The sequence below is a fragment of the Pleurodeles waltl genome, chromosome 4_2, assembly GCF_031143425.1.
Source record: "Pleurodeles waltl isolate 20211129_DDA chromosome 4_2, aPleWal1.hap1.20221129, whole genome shotgun sequence".
In the NCBI taxonomy this organism is placed as follows: domain Eukaryota; kingdom Metazoa; phylum Chordata; class Amphibia; order Caudata; family Salamandridae; genus Pleurodeles; species Pleurodeles waltl.
Window position 1 is genome coordinate 416,657,742 of NC_090443.1, and position 13,421 is coordinate 416,671,162.

At 45.9% G+C, this 13,421-nt stretch overlaps 1 protein-coding gene across 2 annotated transcripts in view; it reads right to left on the minus strand.

Moving 5' to 3' along the window:
• Nucleotides 1-13,421, minus strand: part of EDEM3 (ER degradation enhancing alpha-mannosidase like protein 3) — a 367,252-nt gene that overhangs the window by 168,977 nt on the left and 184,854 nt on the right. For both annotated transcript variants that reach the window (XM_069231637.1, XM_069231638.1), the window contains exon 12: nucleotides 5,244-5,327. In XM_069231637.1, the coding sequence (XP_069087738.1) occupies nucleotides 5,244-5,327 (84 nt within the window). The remainder of the gene's footprint in view (nucleotides 1-5,243; nucleotides 5,328-13,421) is intronic.

Sequence of the window (13,421 nt, forward strand, 5' to 3'; positions counted from 1 at the left end):
ATTCCTATTACACAGTCTGGGTGCCTGAGCCCTGCACAATCATCATGACACAACACCATGGTCAGAAGTGAACTTCATAACAGCGGGAGACTTTTTTAAAGAGGGATCCCTACTGACTTTTGATGAAATCACGGCAACCAGCGGCATACATACAGGCCAATTCCTAACATATTGCGCAATACGACGACTAAAGCACAACACAGGGCATAACGGCGATGCCAAACCGGCCTAATCACAAATACTTACCCTGTTGCTCTCACACTTTGGGCCTGGGAAAGTGATTTCCATGTTATAAGACACCCTGAACGCTAAACACTGCCCTGGGCTGGGCTGGAAAGCGCTCTTGCCCATTGGGATGCAGTGTTCCCCAGCCCTTTACCCCAAAAATCATGGTCGAAAACCCTGCATAACGTTAAAGGGATAATGCGCAATCCTAGATTTCACTTCACTCAATTTAACTACCTACACCTGGCTTACCTCTCCCTCCTACCACATTAAAGCATGTTCCCAACGACTAACCTTGAGTGCTCGCGCTGCGGTTCACCCAAAGTGAGTTTTTATCACATTGTGTGGGACTGTCCTAATTTTCTGCGCGCTTGGCAGCAGGTAACCGAGATAACAGCAGACCTGGCGGACCACAGCCTATCGACTACCCCTGAACCCTCCCTGTCCTTTCTGGACTACCTCACCATTGTTGTAGGTGTTAAATATTAAATGTAGCCTAGGTAGACTTGAGTTGACCCTCAGAAGCCCCCAGAGATCCCAAATGAAGGGAAAAGGAGGAGGAGAGCAGATACAGATTCAACAGGAAACTGGCAGCAATAAAGTAAAACTAAATATATTATCCTCACACACCTGCCGCAGACTGGAGTCCACCAGTTAGCTATGGTTTAGGTACATATACCCTTGGTCACAAAGAGAGGGCCACTCAATATGCAGGCAGTCAAGCAAACCTTTTATTTATCCTGCACACCCCCATACACCTCTGTGAAAATATATTTCTGCTCTGAAGGATTACTTTTAATGTGACAGGTATCAAGTTTATACCACAAGCACCTTCGCTGCTCAGATAATTTTGAATAATCTTCTTCCCCAACCATGGCATGTCTGGGCATAAGCCTAGCAAGAGAAGTCCACTAACCTCTTATCACTATTGTCTTTGAATCACAACTTGAAATACAATGTCCTAATCTCAAAAGAGTTAAAAACCACTACTGCTCTCCTGCCACAGTGCGTGTTGACCAGTTGACTCTTTCTCAATAGTCTGTATGGCTTGTACATTATATTTATGTTCTCTTTTTCTTGCAATACTGGCAGTTCTCTCAGCATCTTCAGCTATCTAAAGCGATTCCACAGTTTTCAATTACGTGAGCTTAAGCTTCATCTCCCAGCACTCTCAGTTGGGGTATCCCTTTACAGGTTATCTGGAGCCTTGAAAGCTCATAATTAGCTTCACAATGCTGCCAGCAGAACATTTCTCAAATCCATTAAAGTCCTGCTAAGCAGAACTGATTTCAGTTGTAACCAACCAGATCATACAGGTCAACTGTCATGCCTCCAGACCACAGCTCCATTTTCCTAACTCTATGCAGCAACCCCTTAATGTTCTCCTCCACTGTTTGGACTGTGGTTTAAATTTTACTGGTCTTCGAGTCCAGGGTGAATAAAGCCAAGCCTGTTCACAGTTAGTTAGGCTTAGCAACTCTGGGTCAATCTTTCCGTCTGCTTGTGCAGAGTTTAAAGAACTCTTATTTACTTTACTTCCGCTTAAGGTATCTAGTATTCATAGCACTGGTAGAGATCCACAACCAATCATGGGTGTGAGGGGGTTTTCTTAGAGTTAGGAAGCCAGAACGATAAATGTTGGATCACTTCTAGTAATTTCACACTTGTGTCCACAGTAGACTGTCACCGGGGATCATCTGGAAAGGGACATTTAGTTCAAAGCAGTGAGCACAGCTCCCAATGCCAGAAGGGCCCATTAACAATATCTCCATTGGCTGTGCTGGCTAGGTACAAGAGTCCACAACCATTGAGAACAGTGTCACTCAGTCATGCCCACGCTCTCGTTAGGGCCAAGAGTGCTGATCTGTAGGCAGCAAACTCCATCTCACTTTAGCACACTGCATCGTTTTCTGTGCCACGCAGATTCTTTTTCCTCAGCAGCCAAGAAAGCAGGGGCTTTATCCTGGCCTACTAACATACTCACCGACTCCTCCACTGGAGGAGGGTTAGGATAGAACAGATGGAAAAGTGGCTTGGTTGCTCAAGTAAGCAGGATAAGGGATTGAAAAGCAGCTGGAATGTTTAATTTCACCCCATGCTTACTTTGAAAAGCTGCATAAACTAAAGTTCGTTAGGCGCTCACGTACTACTAGAATCCCTTCTTTTTATGGTCACATCATCGATTCATATTTTCACATCAAAGTTATTGTTAAAAAGAAAACTCACAATGAATTTAAGTTACATGGGGGCCTCTGTTTAACAATCAATGTCTTTCATGTGGGATAAATCATTACACCTAAGAGCCTGTCCAAAAGTCAGTATCTATGGTGTTTCTGCCTCCTTTGAATGACAGCCATACAGGAATCCTCATGTAAAGGAAAATGAGATACTTCTTTATTACTGGATCTACATGAACAAAGCAGTAGGAAGTACTAGGATGTAGTAACCAACCTCCGCGCAGTATAAAAAGAAGATAAGAAAATGCATTGAAACAAAACTGGACCGCACTGGACTGTGGAAACTAAGTACAAAAAAATATCAGGAAATTGGATCAGTAAACACACTGACAAACAAACCAGCCACATTAGGTTAGAAGCGAGGAAGGTCAGTGGAACAGAGCAGGGACAAGTAGGGGCACACCAAGAAAAAAGCAGAAAACAACCCAGAATTCATAAACACACTTGAATAAAATTAAATGAGATGATACAAAGCCTTTAAAAGCTAGGATGCTGTGATAAATTACCCAGCATGTAGGACTCGAACTAATTGCATCTCTGGACAACTGAGCCAATTTCAACACATCTTTCCATTTCTAGTACTAAAGCATTGATTATCAATTGCCGGAATGATCAAATTTGAAACTTTTTGCTTGGTCCCCAAATCACTTGACAAACACACATTTTAATCAGTAGCCAACAGGGTCAGCAGGTATCAGCCTACCAAATGATAGGATCTTCCAATTAACATTTCCTGCAGATCAATAAATTGTAAATGGGTATGGCCACAGCCTTTTTAGTGACTCCAGCCTCTCAAACACACTGGTTGCATCTCAGTTCCATTCAATTCACGTTAAGAAAAGCTTTGAAATCTTAGTCATGTAAAAATTAGTTTTGGATGCTGTAATATACTCCAAGTTGATAACTATCTAGTAACCAAGATGCTTTCAATTGAATGACCTCAAAATGTATAAATACTAAAAGAATGATATGGAGCCATACATTTAAAAATAAAAGAAAAAAGAAAACGCATTACATTACAGCAGTTGTCCCTGCTACTTCGTGCAATTAGTTGGCAAATGCATTAATTTCCTCACTATTCATCAATGCACTAGAATCATTCTAAATTATTACAGAATTAAATTTCTCTGAGACGTTTGTCTTCTTAAGTCTAGGAGTTTAATATCACTTAACTTCCTAAATGCCTGCTGGGTAAAGAGTAGTTCCTATTCAGTCCGCAAATTTAAAGAAGGTTCAGATCCATTCAGACTCAATTTGACCTTTTTTTAGTACTAATAGATCAGATGAATCCACAAACTGAACTTTTGTAGTCTCTTAATCCTTTGGTTCAGATCCAACCGAAATAATATACTTCTAAAAACCAGATCCTAATCTCTCACATCATACACTAATGCATCTCATACAACAAATGATTTGTTCTCAAAGCAATTGCTAAAATAAGTTTGTGCAGTTTCAAGAGATTTTCGGAAATTATGCTTGTTGCAGAAACAAGGATTTACACAAACATGAATACTAGAAATAGAATGAATCCATCAGTAGCAAGATAACATTAATATAGTCATGGTTGGGACGCTACTGGCTCACCAACTTCCCCCACTGCTGCTCACTCAAACTTTCAGAGAACAAGAACACATCTATTTTTTTGTTTACTATGTGCATGTTACAAAAACACAACAATGCTAATGTTTGAGGGATAGAGGATACCCAAACATCTTCTGGATGAACACTTGCATCAGGCACATGAAGAATTCAGAGACCACATTCAGGGGCCAAAAATCAACCAGAATCAATGTAATAAATTCTACAGATGCCTTAATAATAAGCGGTCATACTTCACCATCATCTCTGCAATAAAGTATTTTCCACCAATAAGGATTTAAACTGCTTTTGGTTCAGGGGTGCAATTTAAATGGGAAAGCTCCATAAGGATCGTTTGGTTGAGGATTTACTGTTTATACTTTTCTAACATATATGTATGTTGTAAATTGACAAAATCCACTTTATCTTCCCCTGAATCTTGTCATTTATTATAGCTGATCTGTTGAGCTCCTTGACACTGTAGAAAAGAAACTTAAGTGGCATACCCAGGATTTAGAAAGAAAATAATTCTCATCTGTCAAAACTCCCAATGGACTACTGAACTGATCAACAATTTGGAACAACGTCCAAATGAACTATCCATTAATACATTTGATCCTGTCCTTAGATTTCAAGGACTCCATCATCATCAGAAAAAATATTGCTTTAAATGAAATACAGGTGAAAATAAAAGCTCTCAGCCACTGTACAGTATTAATAATGAAATGGACACACATACATTTTCAAAATACAAACATATCACAGAAAGGAAAGTCTAAAAAGAAATTAAAAAAGCCACTGTTACCACCCATGAACAAATAAATATAAACATCTTTCAAACCCAACATACTAGTAGTTAAGTCACTCCTCCTATTTTAAACACCTATTTTTTTTTTATTAACTTAAGTTCATATTTGTGCTGGAATGCCAACTTCCATTAACTAACACTTAGTCTATTTGATGGATTTTGAGACAAAATGTTACGCTTGGCTATAAAATGTGCAACTGAGTAGTACAGAGAGTATAGCCTGATACATACTTGGCATAGTATAGGTCTTCAAAGACTCTACTAAAGAATGTTAAAAGAAACACAAAACAGGAATGTGCATTGGAAAAAATAGCCAGCAGCTTTGACTGCTATTGCAACTTCTAGGTGAAACCTATGTGGGGTGAATATTTAAAGGGCATGCCAAATATTCTCACCTTATACAAGAAGTAGGTGCTTTCTGCAAACTCTGGTCTCAAAGGATGCTGTGCCCAATGCACTCGGAAGTCTGTGGTGAAGGCCTGCATATGAAAAAGATTGGCTAGTTAAAATAGGGAGTTTTTTTTTAAAAAAGTGCCTGTAACTGAATCTCACACAAAGCCTAAAGCCTTTGACAGTAGTTTTCAAATGAATGTATTTTTGCTACTGTGCTACTACACACTAATCAATACCTGTGCCATTGTTATCTTAGATTAACAAAGTAGAGTCTTGCAAGATTATAACTGCTACCCTGAAATTAACAGATTTGCTGGTGTAATAGTCACACCTACTGTGGTAAGCAATACTACAATCATTTCATTCATTTGAAGAATACACTCAGTTATTACAGACACTATGATAATTTTCCATCCTTCTAGTTCTGTTCACCACTACCACACAATGTTCTTTTAAGCAACATATGAAGTGCCTTTCACTCTTTCACACCCTTATGGCTGTTGTGGTCTCCTTGACAGATTACATAACCTTAACAATGGAAGGTGTAAAGAAATGGCTCCCTGTTGCAGTTACCCCCCACTTTTTGCCTGATACTGATGCTGACTTGACTGAGAAGTGTGCTAGGACCCTGCTAACCAGGCCCCAGCACCAGTGTTCTTTCACCTAAAATGTACCATTGTTTCCACAATTGGCACACCCTGGCATTCAGATAAGTCCCTTGTAACTGGTACCTCTGGTACCAAGGGCCCTGATGCCAGGGAAGGTCTCTAAGGGCTGTAGCATGTATTATGCCACCCTAGAGACCCCTCACTCAGCACAGACACACTGCTTACAAGCCTGTGTGTGCTGGTGAGAACAAAATGAGTAAGTCGACATGGCACTCCCCTCAGGGTGCCATGCCAGCCTCTCACTGCCTATGCAGTATAGGTAAGACACCCCTCTAGCAGGCCTTACAGCCCTAAGGCAGGGTGCACTATACCATAGGTGAGGGTACCAGTGCATGAGCACTGTGCCCCTACAGTGTCTAAGCAAAACCTTAGACATTGTAAGTGCAGGGTAGCCATAAGAGTGTATGGTCTGGGAGTCTGTTTTACACGAACTCCACAGCACCATAATGGCTACACTGAAAACTGGGAAGTTTGGTATCAAACTTCTCAGCACAATAAATGCACACTGATGCCAGTGTACATTTTATTGTAAAATACACCACAGAGGGCACCTTAGAGGTGCCCCCTGAAACTTAACCGACTATCTGTGTAGGCTGACTAGTTTTAGCAGCCTGCCACAAACCGAGACATGTTGCTGGCCCCATGGGGAGAGTGCCTTTGTCACTCTGAGGCCAGTAACAAAGCCTGCACTGGGTGGAGATGCTCACACCTCCCCCAGGCAGGAATTGTCACACCTGGCGGTGAGCCTCAAAGGCTCACCTCCTTTGTGCCAACCCAGCAGGACACTCCAGCTAGTGGAGTTGCCCGCCCCCTCCGGCCAGGCCCCACTTTTGGCGGCAAGGCCGGAGAAAATAATGAGAAAAACAAGGAGGAGTCACTGGCCAGTCAGGACAGCCCCTAAGGTGTCCTGAGCTGAGGTGACTCTAACTTTTAGAAATCCTCCATCTTGCAGATGGAGGATTCCCCCAATAGGGTTAGGATTGTGACCCCCTCCCCTTGGGAGGAGGCACAAAGAGGGTGTACCCACCCTCAGGGCTAGTAGCCATTGGCTACTAACCCCCCAGACCTAAACACGCCCTTAAATTTAGTATTTAAGGGCTACCCTGAACCCTAGAAAATTAGATTCCTGCAACTACAAGAAGAAGGACTGCCTAGCTGAAAACCCCTGCAGCGGAAGACCAGAAGACGACAACTGCCTTGGCTCCAGAAACTCACCGGCCTGTCTCCTGCCTTCCAAAGATCCTGCTCCAGCGACGCCTTCCAAAGGGACCAGCGACCTCGACATCCTCTGAGGACTGCCCCTGCTTCGAAAAGACAAGAAACTCCCGAGGACAGCGGACCTGCTCCAAGAAAAGCTGCAACTTTGTTTCCAGCAGCTTTAAAGAACCCTGCAAGCTCCCCGCAAGAAGCGTGAGACTTGCAACACTGCACCCGGCGACCCCGACTCGGCTGGTGGCGATCCAACACCTCAGGAGGGACCCCAGGACTACTCTGATACTGTGAGTACCAAAACCTGTCCCCCCTGAGCCCCCACAGCGCCGCCTGCAGAGGGAATCCCGAGGCTTCCCCTGACCGCGACTCTTTGAACCTAAAGTCCCGACGCCTGGGAGAGACCCTGCACCCGCAGCCCCCAGGACCTGAAGGACCGGACTTTCACTGGAGAAGTGACCCCCAGGAGTCCCTCTCCCTTGCCCAAGTGGAGGTTTCCCCGAGGAATCCCCCCCTTGCCTGCCTGCAGCGCTGAAGAGATCCCGAGATCTCTCCTAGACTAACATTGAAAACCCGACGCTTGTTTCTACACTGCACCCGGCCGCCCCCGCGCTGCTGAGGGTGAAATTTCTGTGTGGACTTGTGTCCCCCCCGGTGCCCTACAAAACCCCCCTGGTCTGCCCTCCGAAGACGCGGGTACTTACCTGCAAGCAGACCGGAACCGGGGCACCCCCTTCTCTCCATTCTAGCCTATGTGTTTTGGGCACCACTTGGAACTCTGCACCTGACCGGCCCTGAGCTGCTGGTGTGGTGACTTTGGGGTTGCTCTGAACCCCCAACGGTGGGCTACCTTGGACCAAGAACTGAACCCTGTAAGTGTCTTACTTACCTGGTAAAACTAACAAATACTTACCTCCCCTAGGAACTGTGAAAAATTGCACTAAGTGTCCACTTTTAAAACAGCTATTTGTCAATAACTTGTAAAGTATACATGCAATTTTTATGCTTTAAAGTTCCTAAAGTACTTACCTGCAATACCTTTCGAATGAGATATTACATGTAGAATTTGAACCTGTGGTTCTTAAAATAAACTAAGAAAAGATATTTTTCTATACAAAAACCTATTGGCTGGATTTGTCTCTGAGTGTGTGTACCTCATTTATTGTCTAGGTGTATGTACAACAAATGCTTAACACTACTCCTTGGATAAGCCTACTGCTCGACCACACTACCACAAAATAGAGCATTAGTATTATCTATTTTTACCACTATTTTACCTCTAAGGGGAACCCTTGGACTCTGTGCATGCTATTCCTTACTTTGAAATAGCACATACAGAGCCAACTTCCTACATTGGTGGATCAGCGGTGGGGTACAAGACTTTGCATTTGCTGGACTACTCAGCCAATACCTGATCACACGACAAATTCCAAAATTGTCATTAGAAATTGATTTTTGCAATTTGAAAAGTTTTCTAAATTCTTAAAAGACCTGCTAGGGCCTTGTGTTAGATCCTGTTTAGCATTTCTTTTAGAGTTTAAAAGTTTGTAAAAGTTTGAATTAGATTCTAGAACCAGTTGTAGATTCTTAAAAAGTATTCCAACTTTTAGAAGCAAAATGTCTAGCACAGATGTGACTGTGGTGGAACTCGACACCACACCTTACCTCCATCTTAAGATGAGGGAGCTAAGGTCACTCTGTAAAATAAAGAAAATAACAATGGGCCCCAAACCTACCAAAATACAGCTCCAGGAGCTTTTGGCAGAGTTTGAAAAGGCCAACCCCTCTGAGGGTGGCAACTCAGAGGAAGAGGATAGTGACTTGGAGGAAAATTCCCCCCTACCAGTCCTATCTAGGGAGAACAGGGTCTCTCAAACCCTGACTCCAAAAATAATAGTCAGAGATGCTGGTTCCCTCACAGGAGAGACCAACACCTCTGAAATCACTGAGGATAACTCCAGTGAAGAGGACATCCAGTTAGCCAGGATGGCCAAAAGATTGGCTTTGGAAAAGCAGCTCCTAGCCATAGAAAGGGAAAGAAAAGAGATGGGCCTAGGTCCCATCGATGGTGGCAGCAACTTAAATAGGGTCAGAGATTCTCCTGACATCCTAAAAATCCCCAAAGGGATTGTAACAAAATATGAAGATGGTGATGACATCACCAAATGGTTCACAGCTTTTGAGAGGGCTTGTGTAACCAGAAAAGTAAACAGATCTCACTGGGGTGCTCTCCTTTGGGAAATGTTCACTGGAAAGTGTAGGGATAGACTCCTCACACTCTCTGGAAAAGATGCAGAATCTTATGACCTCATGAAGGGTACCCTGATTGAGGGCTTTGGATTCTCCACTGAGGAGTATAGAATTAGGTTCAGGGGGGCTCAAAAATCCTCGAGCCAGACCTGGGTGGATTTTGTAGACTACTCAGTAAAAACACTAGATGGTTGGTTAACTGGAAATGAAGTGTGTGACTATGTTGGGCTTTATAATTTGTTTATGAAAGAACACATTTTAAGTAACTGCTTCAATGAAAAGTTGCATCAGTATCTGGTAGACCTAGGTCCAATTTCTCCCCAAGAATTGGGAAAGAAGGCAGACCACTGGGTCAAGACTAGGGTAACCAAAACTTCCACTGGGGGTGACCAAAAGAAAGGGGTTACAAAAACTCCCCAGGAGAAAGTGGGTAACACTAGAAACCAAGAAAAAGAGTCCTCTGTAGGCCCCCAAAAACCAGAACAGGTGGGTGGGCCCCAGGACACAACCCAAAACAAAGGTGGGTACCAGGGTAAGAACTGGGATGCCACTAAGGCATGGTGCCACAACTGTAAACAGTCTGGGCACCACACCAAGGACACTTCTTGTCCCAAAAACAAACCCCAGAACAAAATTCCTGGGGTAACCAGTGTAGCCATGGGAGATGACTCCTCAGATGAGGAGGTCTTCCTAGCCTTCAACTGGAAACAGGGCCCAACAGGTGAGTTGGAGATTCCAGAGGGAAGTAGACACTTCCACCACCTACTGGTGAATGGAATCCCAACCACTGCCCTGAGAGACACTTGTGCCAGTCACACTATTGTGCATGACAGGCTGGTGCTCTCAAACCAGTACATCCCAGGTGAGACTGCCAGGGTAAGAGTTAGCCTAGACAGGGTCACTAAGAGGCCTGTGGCTTTAGTGCCCATAGAAGTGGGTGGCACTCTTAGCTGGAGAAGGGTAGTAGTCAGTACAGACCTCCCCCTTGATTGTCTCCTTGGAAATGACTACCCAGAGATTAGTCAGAGCTCAAGAGAGGAACTGGTCCAGTGCCAGTCCTCTCCCAAGGATTCTGGAAGTCCTGCCTCTGCAGTAAATACAAGCAGGCCCCAGAAGAAGAAGAAAAGAAAACAGAGTAGGAAAGGTGGACAACCTTTAGCCAAGGTTCCAGCAAGCCAAGGAGATTCTGCTCCAGTAGGGGAGAACTCCAAAAATGGCTCTGATAAAGTCCAACCTGACCCACAAGAAGTCCTGGCTAGTCAGGCAACTGTTAAGCCTGAGTGGGTGGCTCCCCAGCTAACAGAAGAAAGAGTGGAAGAAGGGTGTTTACTACAAGATGTGGTAACCCCCCACTCTAATACAGCAGACAGGCACCCTGAACCCAAAGAAGCCTGTAACTTAGCCCCTTCCCTTGTAGGTGAAGAGCTAAAGGTGTGGTTCTGGGCACTGACAGCTGTCAGTGGCCTCTGCTGGGTGTTAGCCTTTATGGCTGCACTATCCTTGGCATGGTGGTCTGACCCCATGCCAACTAACAAGTTAGGCCCCCTGACCCTGTTGGTCATGGTGGGGTTACTCCAGCTCTGGGTAACCTCTTTGGGTAAGCTAGGGGTGACCCTGGCTAAGATAAGATTAGCAGAGGTGGATACCTCGGACCTCAAAATAGAAAGAATGGGTGAAGACATAAAAAGCACAGACAAGAGGCAGTTCAGACTAGGTCCTATCACTGTGGAAGTGGGTCAGTTCTCCAGAGGGAATGACCTGAACAGGAGGATGTAAGGCAGAGTAGGCCCTGCAACAAACCAGCCATTTCCTCTACTCTTCCTCGCCTGACAGACTAGGAAGACTCTTCCAGCGTTGGCTGAGTCTCCTGGCCTGTGGGCTGGGGGGGGGCTTGTGTAAAGAAATGGCTCCCTGTTGCAGTTACCCCCCACTTTTTGCCTGATACTGATGCTGACTTGACTGAGAAGTGTGCTAGGACCCTGCTAACCAGGCCCCAGCACCAGTGTTCTTTCACCTAAAATGTACCATTGTTTCCACAATTGGCACACCCTGGCATTCAGATAAGTCCCTTGTAACTGGTACCTCTGGTACCAAGGGCCCTGATGCCAGGGAAGGTCTCTAAGGGCTGTAGCATGTATTATGCCACCCTAGAGACCCCTCACTCAGCACAGACACACTGCTTACAAGCCTGTGTGTGCTGGTGAGAACAAAATGAGTAAGTCGACATGGCACTCCCCTCAGGGTGCCATGCCAGCCTCTCACTGCCTATGCAGTATAGGTAAGACACCCCTCTAGCAGGCCTTACAGCCCTAAGGCAGGGTGCACTATACCATAGGTGAGGGTACCAGTGCATGAGCACTGTGCCCCTACAGTGTCTAAGCAAAACCTTAGACATTGTAAGTGCAGGGTAGCCATAAGAGTGTATGGTCTGGGAGTCTGTTTTACACGAACTCCACAGCACCATAATGGCTACACTGAAAACTGGGAAGTTTGGTATCAAACTTCTCAGCACAATAAATGCACACTGATGCCAGTGTACATTTTATTGTAAAATACACCACAGAGGGCACCTTAGAGGTGCCCCCTGAAACTTAACCGACTATCTGTGTAGGCTGACTAGTTTTAGCAGCCTGCCACAAACCGAGACATGTTGCTGGCCCCATGGGGAGAGTGCCTTTGTCACTCTGAGGCCAGTAACAAAGCCTGCACTGGGTGGAGATGCTCACACCTCCCCCAGGCAGGAATTGTCACACCTGGCGGTGAGCCTCAAAGGCTCACCTCCTTTGTGCCAACCCAGCAGGACACTCCAGCTAGTGGAGTTGCCCGCCCCCTCCGGCCAGGCCCCACTTTTGGCGGCAAGGCCGGAGAAAATAATGAGAAAAACAAGGAGGAGTCACTGGCCAGTCAGGACAGCCCCTAAGGTGTCCTGAGCTGAGGTGACTAACTTTTAGAAATCCTCCATCTTGCAGATGGAGGATTCCCCCAATAGGGTTAGGATTGTGACCCCCTCCCCTTGGGAGGAGGCACAAAGAGGGTGTACGCACCCTCAGGGCTAGTAGCCATTGGCTACTAACCCCCCAGACCTAAACACGCCCTTAAATTTAGTATTTAAGGGCTACCCTGAACCCTAGAAAATTAAATTCCTGCAACTACAAGAAGAAGGACTGCCTAGCTGAAAACCCCTGCAGCGGAAGACCAGAAGACGACAACTGCCTTGGCTCCAGAAACTCACCGGCCTGTCTCCTGCCTTCCAAAGATCCTGCTCCAGCGACGCCTTCCAAAGGGACCAGCGACCTCGACATCCTCTGAGGACTGCCCCTGCTTCGAAAAGACAAGAAACTCCCGAGGACAGCGGACCTGCTCCAAGAAAAGCTGCAACTTTGTTTCCAGCAGCTTTAAAGAACCCTGCAAGCTCCCCGCAAGAAGCGTGAGACTTGCAACACTGCACCCGGCGACCCCGACTCGGCTGGTGGCGATCCAACACCTCAGGAGGGACCCCAGGACTACTCTGATACTGTGAGTACCAAAACCTGTCCCCCCTGAGCCCCCACAGCGCCGCCTGCAGAGGGAATCCCGAGGCTTCCCCTGACCGCGACTCTTTGAACCTAAAGTCCCGACGCCTGGGAGAGACCCTGCACCCGCAGCCCCCAGGACCTGAAGGACCGGACTTTCACTGGAGAAGTGACCCCCAGGAGTCCCTCTCCCTTGCCCAAGTGGAGGTTTCCCCGAGGAATCCCCCCCTTGCCTGCCTGCAGCGCTGAAGAGATCCCGAGATCTCTCCTAGACTAACACTGAAAACCCGACGCTTGTTTCTACACTGCACCCGGCCGCCCCCGCGCTGCTGAGGGTGAAATTTCTGTGTGGACTTGTGTCCCCCCCGGTGCCCTACAAAACCCCCCTGGTCTGCCCTCCGAAGACGCGGGTACTTACCTGCAAGCAGACCGGAACCGGGGCACCCCCTTCTCTCCATTCTAGCCTATGTGTTTTGGGCACCACTTGGAACTCTGCACCTGACCGGCCCTGAGCTGCTGGTGTGGTGACTTTGGGGTTGCT